Genomic DNA, 26,078 nt, shown 5'->3' with positions numbered 1-26,078 from the left:
CTGGCACTCTAACCATTGGACCACCTGGCTGCCCAATTTATGTAGTACAGGGGTTCTTAATCATTCAAGTGTCACAGAACCTCTTGGCAAATCTGTTAAAGCCTATGGACCCCTTCTAAGAATGATGCTTTTAGATGCATAAAATAAAATAGGCAAGATTACAAAGTAAACCAACTATATTGAAATGTAGTAATCACCTTATTATCTTTTTAGAAGGACCCCCTTTTATGGACTCCCCATCTAAAAACTGTGTAATTCTTAGGACCTTTTTGCCCTTTTCTATCATACTGCAAAAATGGAAGAGGACCACACAAGACTAAGAACTCTTTAAATATTTTCCATCCTTTACCAGTTGCCATGGCCACAGAGTTCATGACTCTTACCCGGGCTTGCCTCTTCATGGCCCACTTATTGGTGAAGAGCTCCACCACCCTTGGCTCACCTGATGCTTGGACAGCAGACATGGTCATATTGCCCAGCCCCAGACCATACTCAAAGCCTTCCCAGGTTGGGAGCACCTGTCAGACCCCGAGTTCTGCTGCCCGATCATTCTTCTCCATGCCATGAATAAGCACCAAAGTTGGACTCCTGCATAGGCTGCCACCATAAGAGCATTTAATTTTGAAAATTTCAAAATCCATGTAAAGCACACTTACATGTCTCCCGAGCTACGTCTTTTTAGTCCAGAAAGATCCTCTCCAAGGAATCCAAATGGAGAGCTCATTCTCCAACAGTTTATATCTTACACAAAAAGACTCAAGCCTATCACCTTAAAAAAAATCCAGGGAAGTAGGCTAGTGACTAATTATGCTCTAATTAAGAGTCTCCTCCTCGGGGCAGCTAGGTGGTGCAGTGAGTAGAGCACTGGCCCTGGAGTCAGGAGGACCTGAGTTCAAATGTGACCTTAGACACTTGACACACTTACTAGCTGTGTGATCTTGGGCAAGTCACTTAACCCCAATTGCCCTGCCTTCTCCCCCATCCCAAAAAATTAATTAATTAATTATTTTTTTAAAAAAAGAGTCTCCTTCTCAAATTGACTTTGCTAATGAGGGAGGGGTCTCTCAAGTGAAGATAAGCTTCCAACTAGAGTGTGGAGGTGGCTTAGAACCTGGAAATGGAGCCAGAAGGGGAAGGGAACAGGCATTTATTAAGCACCTACTATGTGCCAGGTACTGTACTAAGCGCTTTACAAATATTGTTTGATTTGATCCTCACAATGCCCTTGTGTTGTTCAGTCATGTCCAACTCTGAAGACTCATGAATGACGCCGTGGACTACACTGTCCATGAGGTTTTCTTGGCAAAGATACTGGACTGGGTTACCATTTCCTTCTCTGGGGGATTAAGGCAAACAGAGGTTAAGGGATTTGTGTTCATTTTACAGTTGAGGAAACTGAGGCAATCGGGGATAAGTGACTTGCCTGGGGTCACACAGCTAGTAAGTGTCTGAGGCCAGATTTGAACTCAGGTCTTCCTGGCTACAAGCCTAGCACTCTATCCACCCAGCCATCCAGCTGCCCCAGACATACAAGGTCTTATCTTGGAGGGAGAGGCACTGACCATCAGGGAAAATTGGGAAGAGCTTCATGAAGGTGGCATGCTTGCACTTAGCTTTGAAGTAAGTAAGACACTTAATGAGTGACAAATCTGGACCAATACATTTGGGCCTCACTCAGATCTTCTAGAAGGAAATGCCAAACTAATGCCTCTGTTTCTTTTTTTTTTTTAATAGCATAAAGATCAACACCTTCTCATTTCCGAATATTTCGTTAACCCCCGTGTCTGGAGCCGGAGTTAAAGTGTTAAGTAATCACGGTTCAACAAACATCAGTATGGGATGGGAAATAACATCTCCGCTTTTGTAAGTACTGCCGACATGTCAGAGGTTCTCCTGGAACAAATGGGACACATAGACTCCAAAGGGGGCTTGAGGCTGTCAGACTAAGCCAACCAGTTTAATAGGATCCTCGACCTGGAGGTGAAAGGTCATTTAGTCAAACCTCCTTGTTTTATTTACATAAAAGGAAACTGAAGCCCAGGGAGCTTTACTTATTATTCAAGGTCAGAGGTGGGATTCAAACCCAGGTCCTTGGATTCCAGAATCAGGAAGGACACCTACTTTTGTGAGAAAGACTTGATATAGGGTGTCATTCACATTAAAGAATACTAAAAATTATATATATATATATATATGCATATATATATATATGCATATATATATATTTTTTTTAAAGAGTCCTGGAGTTACCACCATGCCAATAAGCTAAATTCTATTCAATCCTGACTTAACTGCTACAATTTCCACACTACTGTATAAATGAATATTTCAATTAGTGAGAAATTGACCCTCATTTCAACTAATGAGAAATAGATCGTGGAGGGTGGCCATCCTAGGCAAACAGTGCTTCCTAGAAATCCCTGCTTCCCATGCAGGTCTACCCCAGACTTCGAAGTTCTGCCGGCCCTTTTCCTTTTCGGTGCAGTGTTGTGGGAAAAGAGCCGGATTTGGGAGTCGGGAGATACAGATTGTGACTGGATCCACCGCTAACTAAGTAACTATGTGACTTTAGGGAAATTCCTTGAGCTCTCTGAGCCTCAGATTTCATGTCTGTAAAATGGGTGTTATAGTGTAGGGTGTCCCAAAAGTCTTAGTGTAGTTTAAGCTTAAAGCTAAGACTTTGGGACACCCTATACTCACCCAATTAGCTCCCTGGGGAATTTGTGAGGCAATCACTTGTGCATCCAGGCATGACTCTGGGTAACTCAATTAATCATAGTGGGCCTCAGTTTCCTCATTTGTAAAGTGAGGAACGACAGCAGCTTGACACAGTGTGAAGTGCACAGGATTCAGAATCAGGCTGTGCTCTCAACAGTAAGAACGCAGGATCTTTGATCTAGAACTCCCCTTATTAGTGTATAATCCTACGACCTCACAAAAAAGAAAGCAGTCAGAGGACCCGGATTCTAATGCCAGCTCTGTCACTACTGTGTGACCTTGGGCATAGTGCCTGACACATAGTAGGCACTTAGTAAATGTCTTTTTAATTGAATTATTGAATCGGACTTAACCCGTTTGAGTCTTAGTTCCTCATCTGTGTAATGGGTTGAACTAGCAAGAGTTCTTAACCTGGGGTTCGACTGTATTTCCCTCATTCACTCACTCAAATCAAAGTCAACTGCAGGTCATGTCATCATTTCCTTGATGTCACGGTCCTTTCCTAGAATGAAGGACGAAGACAACAACTGTATTTCAATATAATTGGTCTTGGTAATCCTGCATACTCTTTTTTATTCCTTTAATAAAATATTTTTAAAATAATTTAATGATCAAATTAATTAATATTGAGTTAATGAATTATTAAATTATTTAAAACATTTAACAACAATAATGCCCCTTTATTTTATGCATTTAAAACAGTATTCTGAGAGAGGCTTCACCAGACTGACTGTCAAAGGGGGTCTATGATACAAAAAGGAGTCTGGACTAAATGATCTCTAAGCTCTCTTCCAGTTTTAAAGCTATGATCCTTTGATCGTATGAAGTGCAAACCAGCTCATCCTGAAATGTAGGCCTTTGAGCCAACGGTGTGGAAAGACCGGCTGTGCCTTCCAGCCTGGGAGGGCTGGCTCCCAACCCACAGAGTAATGGAGCTTCCTCACTGGGGCATCAGCAGTGGCTGGCTTCAAAGGCCACTGATCTCAGCACGTTTGCCCATTTCTGGGCTACAGAGAACCAGATTTACCTGCAAGTCCCTCCCATGCCTAAGGCCAGATGAGCGCTGCATTGTACGATGGAAAAGAGCATGGTGGAGGGTGGCAGTTCAGCTTTTGATGGTTACAATTGGGGGTCACTACTTTGACCTTGGGCAAATTCATCATATCACTTCCCTGGTATCATCCTCCATAAAACAAGTGGGTTAGTTACATTATGGTGAAGTGATCAGAGTGCTAAACCTGGGTTGGGAAGACCGAGGTTCAAATACCACCTAAGGTACTAGCTGTGTGAGCTTGGGTAAATCATTTAATTTCTCTGTATCTTCGTCTGATTGGATTCAATGACCTTTAAGGTCCTTCCCAGCAGAACCTACAGAATGAGGCAAAGAGGGATGGAATAAGGGCATATAGATAGATATGGATATCATATATAGCGTGTGTGTATATATGTGTATATAGTATGTGTGTGTGTAGATATAGATAAAGATAATCCAACATTGCACACATCTCAAAATTGTAGTCAGAGCTGGAAGGGACCTCAAAGGCCTCTCCCCTCATTTTACAAATGAGGAAACTGAGACCCAGAGAGATTAAGTGCAAATATGCAGAGCTGGAAGGGTCAGTCCATCTGAGTCCCAGCGAGGTTAGGTGGCTTGGTCTCAGTCACAGTGGTGGGTAATAAGCATCAGAAGTGGGGGATTTGCACTCAGGACCTCTAATTCCAGAGCTGGTACTCCCTCCTCCTTTTCCTGAGTCGGTCCTCAGCTATAAAACGAGACTAATAGGACTCATTTCACCAACCGCACAGGGTTGCTGTGACAAAAGCGCTTTGTAAATTCAGGAGTGCTTGAAACTTGTGAGCGATTGTTAGGACCATCATTCCTAATTCAATGCCATCCATCGCGGGTATGTGTTCTAAGCTTCTGCTTTTTGTCCGATGAGCAGCAGAGATGAAGGAGGAGCGACTCTGTTTCTAGCTGAAATATTTTTCTCGGGCCTCATTCACCTGTCCCGGAGTGATACGGGCCACCCAAACATGAAGCTACAAGATTGCTATGTTCGAGTCGGGCATGCCCGCATCTCATTTTCAGGAGAACTCAGGTGGGTGAGAGGGTCTAGATGAGGAGCAGCTGGGCTGGGGATGTTTCCAACCGGTGATCAGGGATTTTCCTAGAATATGTAAACACTATTCCCCCCCTTTTCCTTTAGTGTCCTATATAACTCATTTGCGGAGCCAATGGAGAAACCCATTTTGAAGAACTTGAATAAAAAGGTAAGTGTCTGCAGGGGTAGCGGTGGTCAGATGCCTGTGGTCTGGACCTTTTCAATACCTAAAGGACCTATAATTTCATTAGCTCAGGGCTGCTGTTATAGCTGAGATTCTTTTCTTTAATAATATTTTATTTTTTTCCCAATTACATGTAAAGACCGTTTTTAACATTCATTTTTTAAAATTTTGAGTTCTGAATTCTCTTCTTTCCTCTCCTCCCTTCCATGCCCTGAGACCGTAAACAGTTTTATATAGATTATATGTGTGAAATCATGCAAAACATATTTCCAAATTAGCCATGTTGTGAAAGAAGACCCAGGCCAAAAACCAAAAACACACACAAATTAAACTGACCAATATTCTGCTTCAATCCATCAATTCTTTCTCTTGAGGTGGATAGCATTTTTCATCATAAATCCTTCGGAATTGTCTTAGATCATCATATTGCTGAAAATAGTTAAGTCATTCACCATCGATCATCACACAATGTTGCTATTACTGTGTAAGTGTTCTCCTGGTTCTGCTCACTTCACTTTACATCAGTTCATATATGTCTTTTCCAGTTTTTCTAGGAGCTGGTGCTCCTAGAAAGCTCCTGCTTATAAGAGATGCTCATCATCTCTTATAGTACATTAGTATTCCATCACAATCATATACCACAATTTGTCCAGCCATTCCCCAATTAATGGGCATCCCCTCAATTTCCAATTCTTTGTCACCACAAAAAGAGCTGCTAGAAATATTTTTGTACAAATAAGTTCTTTCTCCTCTTTTTAAAAAAATCCCTCAGGAATACAGACATGGTAGTAGTACTGTCGAATCAACGGGCATGGGCAGTTTTATAGCCCTTTCCATAATAACTGAAGCTCCTTCCTCCGTCATTGCGAGTGTAAGTCTCTTTCTTAATAGATCATAATTGGCATGACCAAAGAATTCATCATCTTCCAGTCATCCTAGTGATCAGCCTCCCCAAAGTTAGTTTGACTGGTCCTTGAATGACAGACACATGATCCATCACTGGACCTAATTTCCAGACATTGTGCTGGGTACCACAGATATAGAGAAAGAGGAAACAGTCACTGTCTCCAAGCTTAAAATTCTATTGAGGACAAGAAACATAATATATACAAATATGTGTATACCAAATATGTACAAAGTAGGAAAGAATATTACACATATATACAAAGTGAAAAGAATATAGTAAATATATGAAAAATAACAGGAAGGGGCAGAGATCAGAAAAGGCCTTATGTAGGAGGTGGTATTTGAACTCAGCTTCGAAGAAATCTAAGGATGCTAAAAGGGGAAGGTGAGGAAAGAGAGCCTTCCAGACACAGAGTTAGGAGGGGGGATATTGGGTGAGAGGAACAAGAAAGCCAGTTTCTGTTGGATCAAAGATTATATGAAATGGAGTAATGTATAATAAGCTTGGAAAGTAGGTTAAAATCCATTTGTGAAGTGTGTTAAATGCCAAGGGGAGGAGCCTTGGAGCCTTCTTAGTTTGATAGGAGCCACCTTGGCAAGGTTTCCCTGGGCCTCAGTTTTCTCATCTGTAAAATGAGAGTTGGACCATTTGATCCTGAGATCTCACATGCCACCTTCTTCTGGGTTGGGTTTTTAAAAAGATTAATTCTCTAGTTTTCTTTTAATAGAAGATTTAGGTTCCGATCTCCCTCCCAATTACTGCCTGTGGAGCCTTGGATGAATCACTCTGTTTCTTCATCTGTCAGGCTTACTGATGATCTCTAAAGACTTCTTCCTGTTTTATTCCCATCAATCTAGCTCATAAATTGGAGAGATGCGTATGGTTTATAAGCAACATGTGTTGTACTTTGAATGCTGTCATGGTTGGGGGTTCAAAGTATCCAACACAAAGGATCCATGATCATACTCATGATTTTCTGTCATAGGTTTTAACTGAAGGATGTCCAGAGATGATAGCCAGAGACAGTGAATAGAGTGCTGACCTCACACGTACTGGCCGTGTGACCTGGGAAACTCTCTAAGAACCTAAATTGCAGAGTAGTTACTGTCCTGCATGGCTAAAGAGAGTTTGCTTACCAGATTTCCTACACCAATTAAATTACAGGTCCAGTAAATATACACAGAGCTAGAAAGAGGTTTATAGGCCCTAGATGGCCCTAAGTAGCCTTAGCTGTTTTTTCCATAGTTCCTCCTGCCCCAGTTAGTCCCCAAACTTGGAGATGCATCAAACAATCTGTGTCATATATTTACTCTTTACAACTCAGGGCTGCTGTTACAATTGATTTATTGGGGTAATAGATTCTCTCTGCCAAAGATCAAATGGGAAAGGGATGTGGCTCAAGATCAAACCAGCCTAGGTGGTGTTTACCCAGCAGAGGGTTTTCTCCGCCCTGGGATCAAGTACCAGGCAAATTCCCGGGGCTGCAATGATACATTCAGGCCTAGAGAATCATCAGTGGTTCATGGCCTGTAACTTATACCACAATGGGTACTTTTTTTCACCCCTGAGGGAACAAAGGTACAGCTTAACATGGCTGTGACCCACATGTTACAATGACATAATGATGTTTTTATTCTTTGTTTTTTTATCTAGCTTTGTCCTATTATCATGGATCAGTTTGAACATATAAATGCCAATATAAGCTCTCTGGAAGGTGAGTCTTTTTAGCTATCTCTTCTTGAATATTTCCATTTTAAAATCTTAAACTTTAAAAAACTAAATAAATGTGACCCATGCTGTGAGCAGGTGGAATTCAACTGTAGAGGAAATTCTGAAAATGGAAACTCTCTTTACTGATGCAGATTGGCAACTCATCTATGACTTACGTACTTAAAAATTTCCTGGGGTACCCATTGGGTGGTTAGGTGACTTGTCCATGGTCATATAGCCAGTATATGTCAGTGACAGATCTTCTCAATCCAAGCTCTCTAATTCCTTCTTGTCCTCCTCCCTTCTTCCTCCTCCTCTATATTTTCCAGTCTCAATTTTTAATATGTGGTGATTGGGGTACATTTTACCAAAGTCATTGTCTTTATTCTTTCAGGTATGAGTTGTACTAATGCAATCTCTTCGAACTCTTAAATTTTGTGATCCTGTGATCCAGCCCCACATTGCTACAACAAATAGGTGTCTTCTTAAGACCCAGCATAGACACAGGGCATTCTCTCTTCCTTCAGTCCTTTCCCAAATGAGTTCATCTGCACATTGCTGTAGTAATCAAGGTTGGGATTAAGTAGACTAAGGGCAGACATGAAAGTTAAAATCTTCTGAGTCCTAGTTCCATGTTAGCCACTATTAATTATTTGTAACTATCGAGGAAGTTCTGTCATCTCTTAATGCCCCGCCCCCTTTCATCTGTAAATGGAATCTGTAATGGAGCTGAAATATGGTTTGAAAATCCCTGCTTTTGGAAAATACACTGCTTATGTATAACTATCCTTTGGGGTCTCTGGGACTTCACATGCCACTTGACTGATCACCCAGTACATATCTACATCCCAGGGAGAATGGAGATCCCTGGCATGAAAATGTGCGTATTTATTAAAACAATAATGATAGAAAGCATCTCTCATTGCACCAAGCAATGGCTGCCTACCTGCCTGCCTCTAGTCCTGGCTCAAGTGAAACATAAAATCAAAGAAAAGAAAATGCTGTAGCTTTGTGCTGCCCTGATTAACAATGATATCGATAGCAACCAAGTAGGGAAGAAGTGTACCCATCACAGAGAAAATGCCATAGATTGGAGACAGATTTCTCTTCCAAGCCCAAAAGGAAGCATGTAGAATTAGACCGTGATATGGTTGCCTTGTGTCAAAAGGTAGAACAGAGCTGGCCCAGAGTTTCCAAAGAATGTTCCCTTATCTCTCTGAAAATGGCAGTGGAGAGAACAGATGTGACTTAGAAGCAAGTCACTGGTCACAGAGAACTCCTTCAGCTTCTTGGTTCTATCATATTATGTTCTCTCTGTCTCTGTCTCTCTCTGTCTCTCTCCCCTACCCGTCTCAGTCTCCCCACTCAGTCTCTCTCTGTCTCTCCATCTCTGTCTGTTTCTGTCTGTGTGTCTCTCCCCCCTCTGACTCTCTGACCATATTTCTCTCTGTCTCTCTCTTCTCTGTCTCTCTGTCTTTATTTCTCTCTCCCCCGCTTCTCAATCTGTCTCTTTGTGTTGCTGTCTCTCTCTGTCTGTCCCTGTCTCTCTCTTCTCCCTTCTGTCTCTATCCCCTGGCTCTATCTTTGTCTGTCTCCCTCTATCTCTGTCTCTCTTCCCCACCCCCCTTCTCAATATTCCCCCTCTAAATCTCTGTCTCTGTCTGACTCTGGTTTTTTGTGGTGCTTTGTTTGCCTTCCTGGCTATGCAAAATCCCATCCTTTTTTTCTGGATAGGTACAACTTTTATACTCTACTGCGCCTTTTGTAATATGGGTCTTTTCTTTTCCTCCCATTTAGTTGTAACCAAGTTTGGTGAGGATATCCTGTTAGATTATTCCCTTTTGGAGGCTCCAGAAGTTACCCAGTCAGCCATTGACCTGAATTTGAAGGTAATTTGGTCATTGTCAAGGTGACTATTATCGTCTTGGTCATCAACAAGAGTACTTTGAAAAGTGAATTTATTCATGGAAGGTGGCATTGACTTTCAGCAGAATGGGATATTGTTAATAGAGGGTTTTTTTACTGATACCTCTCAGCAACTGGGAGGGTCAGAAAAACCCTCGTGTAGGACATGGCACTTAAGCGGAGCATGAAAGGGGAAAGGGATCCTTTTTCCCTTAACCAAGAGTCTTAAGGAACTTCAGAGCCAACCGGTCCAACCTTTTCCGTTTACAGATCAAGCACCCAACGACTACTACGTGGGAGACCCAGAAGAGGAAATTGAGATCCTAGGGATATTAAGTGACTTGTCTAAGCCAGAGGTGTCCAACACCAATGGCCACGTTGTAGCCCAAACCAGATTAAAATGTAATTGGGAAATATTTAAGCAAAGAAATGAACCCAGGGTCACCTTTACCCCTCCAAGAAGTTTCAGAGGAAGACTTTGGAGCAGGGCGGCTTAATTTCCTTTCCCACAACCCCTTCGTGATTCTGTCCCTTAAAGACTCTCTGTTGATTAGTAATTGCTTCAGAATTCCAAACAAACCAGTATCATCAGGAATCAGCCGCAGTTTACTGAGATGGGCATGAGAGTCCATCTGTTCTGGGCTAGGAGACGATAGAATTGGCTGTACTTATCGGTGCTTAGAAGACTAATTAATGATAGCATTATTCCGGTGTTGACACTTCCATTCGCAATTTGCTGATTTAATGATTTAACTGACGTCTGCTATCCCCCATGGAGTCTGGTCAGAAATCGTAATAGCGTCCTGGGCGAAGGTCAGCCATCTTGACTTTTGTCCAGTTCATGGGTAAGTCATCGCCCCGTGAGGTCACTGGTCCTCTTTGAAAACAAAGAAGGAACAGCACACAAGAAGCGGCTTTCATTAACTACGGCGGGGTAATTCATTCTCGTTCGTTGTTTTAAAGAGATCATTCCTGACCAAAGAGTCATCGTTTGTGTTGTTTCCGCCCCCCCCCCTCGGCCCCTCACCCTCAATTTTACCAAACTTCCAGAGTTTTTCTTGCCCTGATTTTTAGCACTCCCGACTCCTGGGTGCCACACTCTAAGGGAGGAGGGACGTGGCATCATAATAGAGCGCCTGACCTGGGGTTCAAATACGGCCTCTGATACTTAACTGTGCAGGTTTGGACGAGTCGTACAACCTCCCTGAGACTCGGTTTGTTCACGTATAAAGTGGGGATATGAGTACCTGCTTTAGAAGCTTTTGGTTGGCTCGGGCACTCACTAGATGTGTGACCCCAGACAAGTCCCTCAGCCTCAGTTTTCTTATCTGTAAAACGGAACTAATAATAATAGCACCTGCCTCTTGGGGCTGCTGTGAGAATCAATCAAGATGACACAGGTGAGGTGCTCTGTAAACCTTCAAGTTCAACGTCAATGCCAGCTCTCGTGGCTTTTGTTGTCGATCGTACTAAACCCATGATTTCACCCGTGTGGAGGGAGGACTTTCTCTGTCCTTTAAAAAATGAATTTGCACCTTCCAGTCTTGAGTTGCTCAGAGCACTGGAAAGTTAAGTGACTCACCCAAGGTCATACAGACTACATGGGACTTAAACCCAGGTCTCCTTGCCTCTAAGCCACCCTGCCTCCAGGATCAAATGACATAATGTACGCAAAGTGCTTTGCCGATTTTAAAGCACTATATGCATGAATATACCTCAGTTATTGCTATGATGACTTGGGTTTTCCACAAAGTATATTGATTGTTCTTTCTTTTTTTTTCTCTATAGGGCACATTCTACCAAGTGGGAAATCTTACTGACCCTCCCTTCCAACCTGTTCCATTCACACTCCCAGACCGCAGCGATTCGATGCTTTACATTGGAATCTCGGAGTATTTCCTTAAGTCAGCCTCATTCACTTATTTCATAACTGGGGCTTTCAATATCACCCTGTCTACGAAAGAGGTGAGAATGCTTACCTTGGGCTTAATGCACTGCTTAAGTCATATCCTGGGACCTTCTATTCTTTACTAACCTGGAGAAGCTGCGATCCCATCTCCATCAAGCGCTCTCCCCTGCTGCTAGCGCCCTCCCATCCAATGTTACTCTCCATCTGCTCTGTATATATCATATTCTGTGTATATTTGTGTTTGTGTGTGTACATATGTGTAAATGTTGGTGTTTGTATATGCGTATAAAGAGGGCTAGATCTGAACTCAGGAAGACTCTTCTCCCTGAGTTCAGATCTAGCCTCAGACACTTACTAGCTGAGTGACCCTGGGGGAGTCACTTCACCCTGTTTGCCTCAGTCTCCTTATCGGTAAGATGAGCTGGAGAAGGTAATGGCAAACCACTCCGGTGTCTCTGCCAAGAAAATCCCAGCTGGAGTCATGAAGAGTCTGACACGACTGAAGTGACTGAACAACAACAAAAAAACACAATATATTTTGGTTTTTTTGTTGTTATTCAGTATAAATATATATATATACACACACACGTATGTATATGTATATGTATGTGTACACACGTACATGTGTATGCATATGTAACTATACATACATGTTATTGTATATATTTTATTGTTGGTGGTGGTGTATGTATTATATATAGATATAGACATATTTCGTGACTCCACCATTAGAATGTAGTTACTCTGAAGAAAGGGATTTCTTCCCCTTTCTCTGTATCCCCAACACTTAGCACAGTGCCCAGCACACATTAAGCACTTAATAAATACTAGCTGATTGGTTGATTAATAAATGCCATCTAATCAATCAAGACAGAACGACACCAATGACAACAATGAAAAGCCTGGTCTTTGTTACTATATTTAGCCTTTACGTTACCTGGAGTTTCTTGGGTGTTATTCTGGATTGGCTCTTAAGAATGGAATGGATCTCACTATGTGACCAACCTCTTGTGTCCCCAGACATTTCCACCTGCTATCAACTGAAATTCCTTAACCTATAGTAATTCATAGGAGAGCAGACAAATTCAGTGATCTTTATGTCATGAACTTCCTGCCTACAATGAAAGCAAATTCTACTATCGGCCAACCATCAGCATGAATTGAATACCTTCCGTGGACGGAGCCCTGCATACTTTCATGCCATGGATCTTAACTGCACCATTGAGTGATCATGAGAGCTAGCTGGATAGAAAGTCTTTATTTTATATTTGGGAGAAAGTCTGCTTGTCCCCCAATAGCACAAGTAGGAGCAATGAACTGAAGTGGAAGAGAGGTCAGTTCTAGGTCCAATTAAGGAAAATCCTCCTAACAATTCAAGCTGTCCAGACATAGAATGGGGCTAGCTTGTGAGGTACTAGATTCTTCTACACTAAGAAACCTTCAAGCAGAGGTTGGCTAATCATCTGGAGTCAGGAAGACCTGAGTTCAAATTCTGCCTCAGACACTTACTAACAGGGTGACTTTGGGCAAAGTCATTCTACCTCTGTCTACCTCAGTTTCTTCCATTGTAAAATGGGGAAAATAATAGCACCTTTCTCCCAGAGCTGTTGTGAGGACCCTATATTTGTAAAGCCCTTTGCCAACCTTAAAGTGCTGTAGAAATGCTGTATTATTACCATTATTATTTGTCAGGAGGGGATTCTTGTGCAAATCAGGGGGCAGATTGGACTACATCTGGGGTACCTTCTACTTCTGAGAGCCTGTCATTTAATGATTTAAAGGCAGATGACTATACTGAGAGCCAGAAATTTCCAAGCTCTGAACCACAGGGTTGGAAAGAACCTTGGAAGCCAATAATCCAACCCATCTCTCGCCAAGAATTCCCTAGATCACATGCCCTGTAAAAGTCATTCAGCTTTTGCTTGAAGACCTCCAGGGACAAGAAGCTATCACTTCCCCAGAAAGCCCACTTCAGGGCAGCTCCAATTGTTAGGAGATTTGTCCTAACATCAAACCCATCAATTTCCCTTTTTGCAATTTCCATCCATGACTCATGTTCTGCCCCCTGGGACCAAACAGAACAAATCCAACCATCTTCCACAGGTCAGCTCATCATGTACTTGGAGTCAACTTTCATGTCTTCCCTGAGACTTTTTTACTCCAGGCTAAATATCCCTAGTTTCTTTAAATGACATATGGCATCCTCTTGAGTTTCACCATCTTGGTTTAGGACCATGTTAGTTTAAAACTCATGTGTGACTATGAATCCTATGATACAGTCCATCCCCTCCCGCTCCCACCGGCCCCAACACTGCCATACACTTTTTAAAAATCAGTGGCAATAATAAAATGCTCATCCTTTTAAAATATTCCTGTGTGATGTTTTTTGCAAGCAAAATAATAACCAGCATTTACCTAACGCTTTAAGGTTTGTATGGTATTGTAAACATATTACCTCACTCGATCCTCGTTACCACCCTCTAAGGCAGGCACTACAGATGAGGACGTTGAGGCTGCTAAAGTTCACCTGAAAATTCTCTGAGAATTCTCTGAGAAGTTTAAAGCACTATACAGATGTATATCCATACATTTGCATAGATCTGTATTGTTGTTGTCGAGTCATTTTTTTCAGTCGTTTCCAACTCTTTGTGACTCCTTTTGGGATTTTCTTGGCAAAGACAGTGGAGTACTTTGCCATTTCCTTCTCCAGCTCGTTTGACAGATGAGGAAACTGAGGCAAACAGTGATTTGCCATGATGCATACAACTAGGAAGTGTCAGAGGCAAGATTTGAACTCGGGTCTTTCTGACTCCCCAAATCCAGCGCTCTTGATCGCTGCACCATCCAGCTGCCTCTAAGCTGTATATGCTACAACTTCCTTCAGGGAGATGCTTTAGCATCATAAAAATGGTAGTAAACGCAGCATTTTCCTTTTGAAGGAAAAGGAGATGAGAAATTAACACAAGCTTGACTTGATTCCTCCATTTATTTTCCAGTTATCCAAGCATCTAATTCAAAACCCCCAGAGCATTGGCAGTTTGTTTTCTCAGGTGAGTAATCCAAGTTTCATTTCTTGATCACAGATTTCAGATAGACAGTTGTTGCTGTTTTTCATCCTTCATTTTTGAAGAGAACAAATGACATCATGGGGTGACGTCTAGCTAAAAGGGACTTCAGAAGTCCTAGGATCATGGAATCACAGATTTAGAGGTGAACAGAATCTTAGAGGCCAGTGAGTCCAAACCCATTTTACAGGGAAGATAGCTGAGGTCCAGAGAAGTTCAGAATCAATCTGCCTCCAAGTTAATGTCAATAAGTCAAAGACACCAGACTTAAGCCCATAGCTTCTGACTTCCAATACATCATTCCCTCCAGTATACTCCCTTCCTTAGTCTCATTTTAGTCACTTCTCAAGAATTTTTTTGCTCTGCAGACTTTCAGGAGGTCTAATTTTATGATGACAATCTTAAGAGTCCCATGGAATCATGGAATGTCATTCAGAGGAAATTGACCATTATTGGGTGGACTCTAGTGAGCCAATGAAGATTTCTGAGCAGAGAAGTAGACCAAATGCATAAAAACAAAGATTCTGATGGTCTTACAAAGAATGGATCTGAGTGGCGACATAGTGGGGATGGGAGGTCCTATAACAAAATTCTTGCTAAGTGAGAGGTAATGAGGACCCGGACTGGTGTGATAGAAGAAGGAACTGAGAAAAGGATGTGGTCATGAGAAAACCAGAGAGGAATGGTATCAATAAGGCTTGGTGACGGCTTTACTGTGAGAGGTGAAGAAAAAGAAGGTATCTGACTTTGTCCTAACGCTTTGAAATTGGGATACTGGGTGAAGGGTGGAAATGCAGACAAATAATAAATTCAAAGGGAGGAGCAGGTTGAGGGGGGAAGATAATGAATTCCCTTTGAGACAAATTTAAGGTGACAGTATAAATATGTTCAGGGTGTTTGACTATTCCTCTGTAAGGTCCCCAAATAAAATATTTGTTCTTCCCTTCAGGGCTCAGTTTGGTTCTAAACCATTCAAACTAATGACTGGAGATAGAATTTTGTCTGTATTTGTGAATTTTTTGAAGCTGATATTCAGCTGAAAATTATGTGGCGAGAACGTGTGCCTTCATGGAGCTTATAGTCTAGCATAGACAAAACGGATGTGCATATGACAAAAGGCATTTTAATTTTAGCAAAGCTCTTTTCATTTCTGGCACCTAAGAATTCTCTTTATTTCTTATAAACTAGTCGAGACAAGTATAGTGGATAGAATACTGGATTTGACACCAAGAAGACCTCAGTTCAAATCCTTCCTCAGGCACTTAACTAGTTATATGACCCTAAGCAAGTGATTCAAACTTTCTCATCCTCAGTTTCTTCATCTCTAAAATGGGGATAATAACAGCTCCTACCTTACAGGATTGTTGCCAGAATCAAATGAGATGATGTATGTAAAGAATTGTGTAAACTTTGGATATTAGCTATCATTATGCTTATTGCTTAAATTTGATGATTGTCAAAAACCACCTCAAATCTAAGCTTGTACAGAGAAAGCTCAGAAACTCGAGCAAAGAACTGAAAAAGTTGTTTTAATGATACTGAAGTGCTGAATGACTAATTTCAATGTTCATAGTTACTAAGCAAGTCTTGCTGGTTTGGTTTTGATTCTCAGTTATTTTCTTGTTACTTAACTCCGCCTATCTCTTCTCAAATTTGGACAGATTGCAGAACTATATATAATGGCCCAGCCCCTAATGATGCGGATTCTGACCACTGAACCCCCAGTGGTCAATCTAGAACCAAACAATTTTACCCTCAACATTCCTGGTTCTGTCGTGATGCTGACCAAACCTAAAAACGCCACCGAGGAAGCTATAGTCTCCATGGATTTTGTAAGTAACCAGAGCAAGGGAGGTGAATTCAACCCAAAGGCCCCCAAATCTCTTTCACTCAATGGGGCACTGGCCACATACTTCCCAAGTGCCTGGAAATATTTGTGGTTTGTGCCTGGGACCTGCTGAGGTCTTCCTTCTTCTTGGGCTGGAAAGACAACAAAAAGATAAATACCCATCAAATTGGCAGACGATAATGTGAAAATGCCAAGAAACTCAATGCTAACAAGGATATGGAGAAATAAGTGCACTCATTGATTGCCAGTGGAATTGCAAACCTATGGGATTTTTTGGAGAACAATATGGCATCACACTGCAGCAGCTAGGTGGCACAGTGGAGCGTGAGGGGCTAGAGTCAGGAAGACCTGAGTTCAAATTTAGCCTCAGACACTTACTAGCTGTATGACCGTATTGCTTAATGCCATTTGCCTCAGTTTCCTCATCTGTTAAATGAGCTGAAGAAGGAAATGGCAAACCACTCCAGTATCTTTACCAAGAATGGAGTCATGAAAAACTGGACATTACTTAACAAATGGGACATGAAATAACAAAAAATTAAATGCTAATTAGTTATTTTATATAGTATTTTATTTTTTTCCCAATTACATGTTAAAACAATTTTTAAAACTTTTTTTCAAGTTTTGAGTTCCAAATTCTTTCCCTCCCTCCCTCCTTCCCCTCCTCCCTTCCTGAGACAGTATCTGATATAGGTTATACATGTACGATCATATAAAACATTTCCATCTTAGTCATTTTTTACAAGACTCGAATAAAAAAAAAAGAATGAGAGAAAGTGTAAACAGCACGCATCAGTGCATTCAAACAGTATCTGCTCTTCCTCTGGAGGCGGATAACATGCTGCATCATGAGTCCTTTGGAATTGTCTTGGATCATTGTATTGCTTGGAATAATTCTAATAGTTATTACAGAAGTGTGGTCAGCTGTTTTTGATGTTCAACCTTTTTAAAAAATCTATCTTTTCCTTTTGCATCACCTTAAAGCCTAACTCTATGTTTCCCTCCCCAAAGGGTCATCCCATTTAATAATGAATAAAAAAGATGGAGAAGAGGACGGGGTGTGGAAAAATAACTCACAACTAGCCAGTGTATCATTTCAGTCTTGCACTATATTGGATTTTATCCTCAGAGTCCCCTTCTCCCAAGCAGGGAGAAAGGAGAATTTGTTTCTCTCTTCCTCAGGGCAAGCTCGATCATGATGATCACCAAGTATTGTCACCATTAATTTTTTAACCAAACAGTTAACCATGTTTAAAAGATAATTAAGAGGAAGTGTGATGAAAACAAGTAAGAACTGTCTTCCTTCCCCGCTCCCTCCATAAAAGTTAGTATCTTTTCAAATCTGCTCCTTAGAGGATTTCTTGAGCTACATTATTTTCAAGACAATGGAGTTTCTGCATTTTCAGTTACAGAAGATGACCGTGTTCAAATCTGAAATGACGTTCACTCAGCCCAGTAACCAGAGCATTTGTTCTGTCATAGGTGGCCAATACCGGTGTTGGCTTGGCTATTTTGGGACAAAAGTTGGTCTGCTCCTTATCTCTGAACAGGTAAGATAAATTGGGTTTAATTGACTACTTTTAGGCAAAATCAACCTTAGGACAGCAGGTGAAAAATCATTTTTCCTGTTGGAAGTGAGCTTCTTTTTTCTTAATGAAGAAGGGAAACTCAGCAGACAGGCAAAGGCAGGCTGGGAGGCTGGGTTTTGTTCTGATGTCTCTCTGTACTCGTCTCTCCAGGGAGCGGCTCATACTAGATGGTTTCTTGGTTTTCTTATGACTCTTAAGCCTGCAACTTTATAAGAGGCTGCGTTTAGAATAAAGGGCTAGGTTTGAAATCAACAAGAGCCAAGCTAGAATCCTGCTTTAGATACTTTACTAGATGTGTGACCGGGCAGCTAGGTGGCGCCATAGTGCATAGAGAGCTGGGCTGGAGTCAGGAAGACTCATCTTCCTGAGTTCAAATACGGCCTCAGACATTTACTAGCTATGTGACCCTGGGCAAGTCACTTCACCCTGTCTGCCTCAGTTTCCTTCTCTGTAAAACGAGGTGAATGGGCACCAAGTTTCTTTCCAGCTCCACGTCTACAATGCTGCTCTTGGTCGCTGTAGCAAAACTACCCCCTTCCTTCACACCATACAAGTATATACAGATAAACATCTATCAACAGAAGCATTCTATGGGACAAATAGGAGAGGGCAAGCCTGTGAGGTCAGAAAGTGGCTGGCACAGCGTCTCGTTGGAGCGGGAGCTTCTGCAAAGGTGGGACGGATGGAGTGCCCTATCTTTGCTGTACTAAGCAACCTGCTGAGCCAAGCCGCCTGTGTCCGTCTCTGCTTCACAAGCATTAGGCCAAGGGGTCGATGGGATAGGAAAGGGGAGGGAGGGCCTAGAGTCAGCTCAAATGCCTTCTGGAGAGCCACTTGTTAAATTTTCACTGTAAGCATTTTCACCTGAGAAATAAGTAACACTACAAGTCAGGGCTCGGTTTAGGGTTTATTGTTTATACTTTAAGAAAGTGATGGAGAAAATGTTAATGATGCACATTAAACTTATAACTGTGTCTAGGGTACATCCCCACCTCTCCCCGAAGGGAGTCAGTTGTTAAACACATTTCAGCACACCCGTGGATAAGTGCCTTCCCCAAGACCACTCAGGGAAATCCCAGGCTACAATCTCAGTAAGGATCATGGACACCAAAGTTTCAAAGTTTCACCAAAGTGACAAAGTTTCGGATCACGACAATGAAAACAGCACTGACAAGCTGCGAGCCTTTGGAGAGGTCACTTTACACTTTGGTTGCCTCATCTATGGAACGGGATCATAACATTTTCAGCATTTTCCCCAGCGGGTTGTTTGGGGTCGCTTGGAGCATTAAGTACGTGGGGAGGTTGTTGCTCTGGTGCTCTACTTGGTTTCTCTTAGATTTGCAAGAATCTCTCTAATAACCAGGGCTATTTGATGGGGAAGGGGGTGATCGCAGTCTTCCATTCAACCAACCATCAAGTGTGTATTATATGTCAAGAACTGTTAGGTGCTGGACATAAGAGGTCAAAGATGAAATAGCGCTTGTCCTCAAGGGTCTTACATTCTATAAGAAGAGGCAACACGTACACATAAACTTCGTAAGGGCCCACGGTTCTGTCTTCTGTACTACTGTGTGTGTGTGTGTGTGTGTGTGTGTGTGTGCTGTGTATGTGTGTACTCATGTTGGGGATCCAGAAGTCACCAGTCTTTGTTGGTGAAGAGAGTTTCCATACCAGGAGTTTCCAGGAAAAAAAGTCTCCAAGACACAGCAGCTCAGCTAAGGACTCCAGCCGGATCCAGGAGCTAGAATCAGAGAGGCTCCGTGGACCAGCTGAGCCGCAGAAGGCAGACGACAGAGGACCAAGAGCCACTGCCAACCTTGGCTCTCATGACGAGGAGGCACGCCGTCATGGTTACAGGCTGTGTGTGACGGGTGGTGCCATAATACAGCTACATGAAGGAGTAAATGGGGGACTAGCCCAGGAAACCTGAGGGCCAATCATCACATCCTTCCTACGGAAAATCCATTGTGGCTTGCCACCCATCCCAGCACTGAGCACACAGCAGGTGCTTCACGAATGTTGTAGAATCAGTGATTGAGAACTGCAAGTGACCTTTACAGAGGAGGAGACAATGGATTGAAGAAGTTAAGCGACTTGACTAAGGTCACAAGATCGCAAGATCATAGATTCATAGCTGGAAGAGATGTTGGGGGCCAACCAATACACACCCTTCATTTTATAAATGAGGAAAGAGAAGCTCATTAACGTGAAGACTTGCCCAAGGTCACACAGATAGAGTCGGGATTTGAAGCCAGGTCTCACAACTTCAAATACATCATTTTTTTCCAAATACCTTTTGTTGTCTACTAAATGAATGTTTATTGAATGAATGAATGAGTGAGTGAATGAATGAATGAGTGAATGAATGAATGAGTGAATGAATGAATGAGTGAATGAATGAGTGAATGTTGAATGAACTTACAAAAGAACTTTCTGAACCAACCTGGGTAAGCTGAGGGCTTCCCCCAGCATTTCCCAAAAGGGCAAATTTAATGGTAGAAGATGTTTCTACCTCTCTGTTATTGCTAGGTTTTTGCTGGGTTTTCTTTTTTTGCATTTTGAAATTTAAACAGTTCTTCTTGTGTCTTTTAAAACTACTTTCCGAATTTCTTTCTCCTCAGGTTCCGTCTCTCCGGGCCAGAGTCTAATCGCAGCTCCATTGAGGTAAGATTTAAGTGAGAAGGTGCCTGTGCCGCCTCCCCACCTGCTGGCTTGCTACCTTTTTGCCTGAATGATTATGTTTTCTGCTTCCAAATGGCCCTTTTTCTCTTCTGCTCCAAAATCTTTCTCTCTGTCTCTCTCGATGGTTCCTCCACCCACCAGGCTAAATTGCTCTTTACAAAAGAGACTTGCACTGTCATTCAGTGAAATCTATGCAAGGACTTTTGAAACAGAACATCAAGGTTTTTAAAGCACAACAGGATGTAGGAGAAGCAGTTGTTCTCAGGGATTTCAAAGCCCATTAAAAAAAAGTTTTAAGCTAAGCTTCTAGAGTTAAATGTATGCCCCAGAATCCCAAAGGAAGGGGGTAGATGGGCATTGTAGGTCAATATTTATTATATTTGCCCTTAGAGGCTTTTGAGCCAGTTTCCGGGAGTTACCTGGAACATGGCTCTGGGTGCCCTTGAGGCCAGGTATCCTCCTCTCCCCACCAGTCTCACTGCTTGACGTATCTCTTATCACTGTAACTAGATGATCCAGTGATCAGAGTAACAATCCAGAAGCCACCCTAGAGCTCAGTGGCACCAGCTAGAAAGGCAAAATCTTGGGTTTGATTTTGTTTGGTCTTTGATTGGACGGTAGATTCATTATCTTGGACAGCTACAAGTCCAGCTGTTAAAATATACCCAATTAAATACATAGTATGCACAGCCAGATGATTCATCTTTCTGAGTTTAAATCTAGTCTCAGACACTTATTAGTTGTGTGACCCCGGGCAAGTCACAGAACCCTGTTTTCCTCAGTTTCCTCATGTCAAATGAGCTGGTGTAATAGCAATTTAGGAGCCTTGCTGATACAGCTAGAGAAGGAAATGGCAAACTACTCCAGTGTCTTTGCCAAGAAAATCCCAACTGGGTCACAGTGAATCAGACACAACTGAATAACAAAGGTTTTAAAATTATGACAATAGCCTTTTAATAACTCAATTAATAATTTCACAGCATCCAGATCAAAAGAGTTAAATTTTCCAATGATAAAATTGGGTCATCCTCAATAGTGTTTCTTATACAATGTTTTCCAAAATTCATAATGCAAGGGAAAAAAAACTGGGGAGGGGGGTGGGCAGCCAAGGTTAAGTGACTTGCCCTGGGTCACACAGCTAGTAAGTGTCTGAAGGCAGATTTGAACTCAGGTCCTCCTGACTCTAGGGCTGGTGCTCTATCCACTGCACCACCTAACTGCCCCCATAAGAAAATTTTAAAACATAATAAAACATACTTCAATGAGGAACTTCAACTATCAATGCAGGTTAGCCTTTTCTCTTCAAATTAGAGCCTTAAAGAGTTGCCCAGGGCACTGAGAAGTAGAGTGACTTACCTGGGGTCACACAATCCATTATGTCAGAAATAGGACTCGAACCCAGGTCTTCCTGACTACAAAGCCAACTCCCTATCTACTAGGCCATCTGCCTCTTCACTTGCCCAGCCCAAGTCACAGGGGCTACTTTATAGTGCCAGTATCACCAGGTAACAGTGGGACCCTCACAGAGCCAAACGAAGAGACAGCAGCCCAGCTAAGAACTCTAGCTGAAAGCAGAAGTTATAAACTAGAGAAGGTCTAGAACCCTGTGCCCAGTCAAGCCCACCTGGCAATTACTCTAGGACCAGGGGTTCTCACACTTCTTTCTTACTCTTTCCTGCATCAGTCCCACATAACATAGAAGCAGCCACTTCAAGCATCCCAGTGGAATGGGAACAGGACAGGATGTGGCAGCCACAACGCTGGGTAACAGGTGCCAGGATATCGGGCGATGACTTTTTTTTATTTGCTTTAAGACAGAGGGAGGAAGAGCCTGAGTTACAGGTGGAAGGACTAACTGGGGAGTAGCTGGAGTCCTCCAGGTAGGAGGCAGTACCTAGTGCCATTCTCAGTCTCAGAAGCTGGTAATACCAGTTAGGGTAGATGGATGCCTGATCAGAACTCCAGGTATGGCCACGCAGCAGGAAGGACAAGCCTGAGGCACACAGATGGATTTCTCTCCTACAGAGACAGGTCATTCCTGATTAAATTCCTGATACAAGGCAATTAAAACACATCAAGGCATTAAAGGAGGCTCTAGCCAAACTCCTTTCTCATAGTGCTCAAGTAACTTGCCCAGTGTAACACAGCCAGAGCGGGGGGCTTGAACCCAGGCCCTCCAGTCTCTAAAGACCCACTTTCTAATTGCTTCAACTACATTCTATCACAAACCATGCCTTCTTCATGCATCTAACAGATACTGGGAATGGACAGATTGTTGAAATGGCCCTATATACTATTGTTCATATACTTATTTTGTTGTGGTTCAGTTTCCAGACTCTTCCTGACCCCATTTGGGGTTTTCTTGGCAAAGACACTACCATGGTTTGCCTTCTTCTCCAACTCATTTTCCAGATGAGGAAACTGAGGCAAACAGGATTAAGTGACTTGCCCAGGGTCACATAGTTAGTGAGTGTCTGAGACCAGATTTGAACTCATGAAGATGAGTCTTCCTGACACCAGGCCCAGCACTGCACCCCCTAGCTGCCCCACATTCTTATCATAGTGTTATAGATTTAGGGCTGAAAGAAACCTTAGACTACTTCAAGGCTAACCACTGCCCCCTCCCCATTTTAAAGATAAGGATACCGAGGCATAGAGAGAGAGAATGATTTGGCTCTAGGGTCACACAGCTTGTTAGCGTCTGGGCCAGTATTTGAACCCAGGTCTTTCACACTCCCAGTCCAGTACTCTTGTCTACTGTGACTAACTAATCTTCACCCAGATCAGAACTGAACAAGGATGAAGACTTGTTTGTGCTACATAAGAATTTCATGGTCCAAGAGCTGTGTGTTCATTTGACTCGGTCCTTTGTTTCAGGTCCTGAGATTTGAGAACATTCTCTCCTCAATCCTTCACTTTGGAGTCTTCCCACTAGCCAATGGTAAGTTAAGGATGCCACAAGATTCTTTAATGTTTAGGGCATCTTAAGGAACTCTGTGATTCCTGGGGATCACTAAAGCATTTGGGAATATTTTCTACCTTCCACCCCAAGTCCACTGCTTGCTGAGGCACTGGTATTAGTCCAGCCCAGGAGAGTAGCAATTACCAAAGGGATTCTTGACCTTCTCTGTGTCATGATCCCCTTTGGCAGTCTGGTGAAATCTATACACTCCTTCTCAGAATAATTTTTTAAAAATTCACAATTGAAGGAAATGTTAAATTTCAGTTAGAAGTTAGTGAAAATCAGGATTTTTTTCGCACCAAAACCTACAGACCCCCCGAAGTCTATCCACAGACCCCCTTGAAATCAAAGGTTTACAGACCCAAGGTTATAAACCCTGGGATTAAGGGTTAATGTTCACAATTTGATTATGAAATGAATTATGGATTAGTACAGTCCTCACTGCTACCTTATTGGTTCTCTCGACAAGAAAGCTAGGGTAGGGACTTAAAAAAATTCTTATAATCTTTTGAGAAGAAATTCTAATTTGGATCCACAGGAAGCTAGATTCTCCTCCCAGTCTTAGAAAGCTCTGTTTAGAGGGTGAAATCACGGTGGCCACCCATGCAAGGGCCAGAATTCACGGGTTAGATTGACAAACTCAGTTTCAGTGATTGCCAATCTTGGGCCTTCAACTGGCACACAATTGCTTGGCAATTTGCAACTATGGAGCATTCATTCAAATTGTTCTTCATTTCAAAGAATGAGACGTTCTCAGGGCTCATGAGTCTGGGCCTCGGCAAAATGTAAATTGTGCTTTTAAGTGAGAATAGCAAGCTGTCAGATTTTCTTTCCTGTTGCCCAGATGTGCAAAATTGCAAACGTTTTCAGTTAAGTATATAGTGGATCAGTTTAGAAAAGCTGGGGAAGTGTTGATCCAAGAGAACTTTTAAGAAAACCCACCTCCTGACAGAGAGGTAACAAGCTTGGGATGCTGATTGAGTCACATTTTTTTTGGACATAGCCAATGTGAAAATCTGTTTTGCTTGACTATATATATTTGTAACTGGGATTTTATCTTCCTTGCTTTCTCAAGAGGGCTGAAGGGAAAATGGGAAGGAGAGAAGGCAGATCTGAAAATAATATTGAATTAAAAATTCAATTAAAAATAAGAGAAAAATAGAAGGGACAAGATTAAAAGACAGATGTAGGCAAAGCAGCTACTATATACCTGTGCATCTCTGAAGTTTTTTTTTTTAATATTTTGTTTTGTTTTTTTAGCCAGGTTACAGCAAGGCTTCCCACTGCCTAACCCACATCAGATCTCTCTTATCAAGCCTGACATTGAAGTTCACAAGGTGAGAAGATGACTCTCCTGTTATGCCTTCTCTTACAGTAGAATCACAGAATTATACTAAACTCTCAAAGTTCAGAGCCCCAGAGGTCATCTTGTCCAAGTGATACATGAAGGCTGAAGCCCTTTTTCAACAATCGGAATTCCTATCTTGACTTCTCTTGGTCTCAGTTTCCTCATGTGTAAAATAGGTGAGATGGATTAGATGACTTCCAAGGTCCCTGCCACAGCTCCATCTTTGATCCCACGGTCCCAGACAATGGGTCCTCCAATTTCCATTTCAACATCATGACACAGTGGAAAGAGGGCTTGATTTCAAATCAGAGGAAATGGGTTCAAATCACAGCTCTTCCTTTGTAACCTCGGTCAAATTAACCTGCTATGTCCTCAGTTTTCTCATCTGTGAAATGAAGAAGTTAGCCTGGAGGATCTCTAAGGTCCATTCAAGCTCCAGGTCTACAATCCTACCTGCATAAGTCACCTAATCTCCATGGGCCTCAGTTTCCTCATCTGCAAAATTAGTGGGCTAAACCACTGTTATCTGTTATCTACCCACTGTTAGTGGGTTAAACTCCCTCATCCCTAAATCTATGCCCACACGACTTCCATTAACAGGAACTACTTCCCTCCTTCCATTTTCGGACAACTCTAATTTTTAGGAAGTTTTTCCTCCTATTGAACCAAACTCTGTCCCTCTGTAACTTCAACTCATTGGTCTGTCCTAGTTCAAATGAAGAAATATAAGCCTGATCCAGGTCCTAGATCAGGGCTGTCCAACCTTAGGTTTTTATTGAAACAACAGCCAATATATTTTGATTTGCCATTTTAGTGAGAGCTCAGCTTCCTTTACTAAAGCATTTATGTAAATTTTCTGTGCTTGTAGGCAGGCCACATAAATTGCAGTGTGGGCCACATGCAAATGCAGGCTGCATTTTAGACCGCCCTGTCCTAGATAACAACTTTTCAAATATTTCAAGACAATTGATACTAGCTGTTCAGCCCTGGGCCGCTCACTCGCCCTCTCTGAAGAGGAGCTTCCTCCTCTATAAAGGGAGTTGTTGGACTAGTCTCAGGATTCCTACCTTTTCTGTGTATCCTGACCCACTTTGGCCAGTCTATTGAAGCCTATGGACCTCTCCTCGGAATAATGTTTCTAAATTCAT

General features: G+C 42.2%; 1 protein-coding gene across 1 annotated transcript in view; it reads left to right on the top strand.

Moving 5' to 3' along the window:
* BPIFC (BPI fold containing family C) overlaps positions 1-26,078 on the top strand; it is a 30,017-nt gene that overhangs the window by 2,317 nt on the left and 1,622 nt on the right. Inside the window, exons 3-14 of the mRNA XM_036760806.1 lie at positions 1,735-1,863; positions 4,662-4,817; positions 4,926-4,989; positions 7,565-7,625; positions 9,419-9,510; positions 11,315-11,491; positions 14,432-14,485; positions 16,162-16,332; positions 17,832-17,899; positions 20,560-20,602; positions 23,498-23,561; positions 24,843-24,919. Coding sequence (XP_036616701.1) covers positions 1,735-1,863; positions 4,662-4,817; positions 4,926-4,989; positions 7,565-7,625; positions 9,419-9,510; positions 11,315-11,491; positions 14,432-14,485; positions 16,162-16,332; positions 17,832-17,899; positions 20,560-20,602; positions 23,498-23,561; positions 24,843-24,919 — 1,156 coding nt within the window. The remainder of the gene's footprint in view (positions 1-1,734; positions 1,864-4,661; positions 4,818-4,925; positions 4,990-7,564; positions 7,626-9,418; positions 9,511-11,314; positions 11,492-14,431; positions 14,486-16,161; positions 16,333-17,831; positions 17,900-20,559; positions 20,603-23,497; positions 23,562-24,842; positions 24,920-26,078) is intronic.

Source organism: Trichosurus vulpecula, chromosome 5 (genome assembly GCF_011100635.1).
Source record: "Trichosurus vulpecula isolate mTriVul1 chromosome 5, mTriVul1.pri, whole genome shotgun sequence".
In the NCBI taxonomy this organism is placed as follows: domain Eukaryota; kingdom Metazoa; phylum Chordata; class Mammalia; order Diprotodontia; family Phalangeridae; genus Trichosurus; species Trichosurus vulpecula.
The sequence above is the reverse complement of the archived record's forward strand: the minus strand, read 5'-3'. Positions and strand labels throughout refer to the sequence as shown.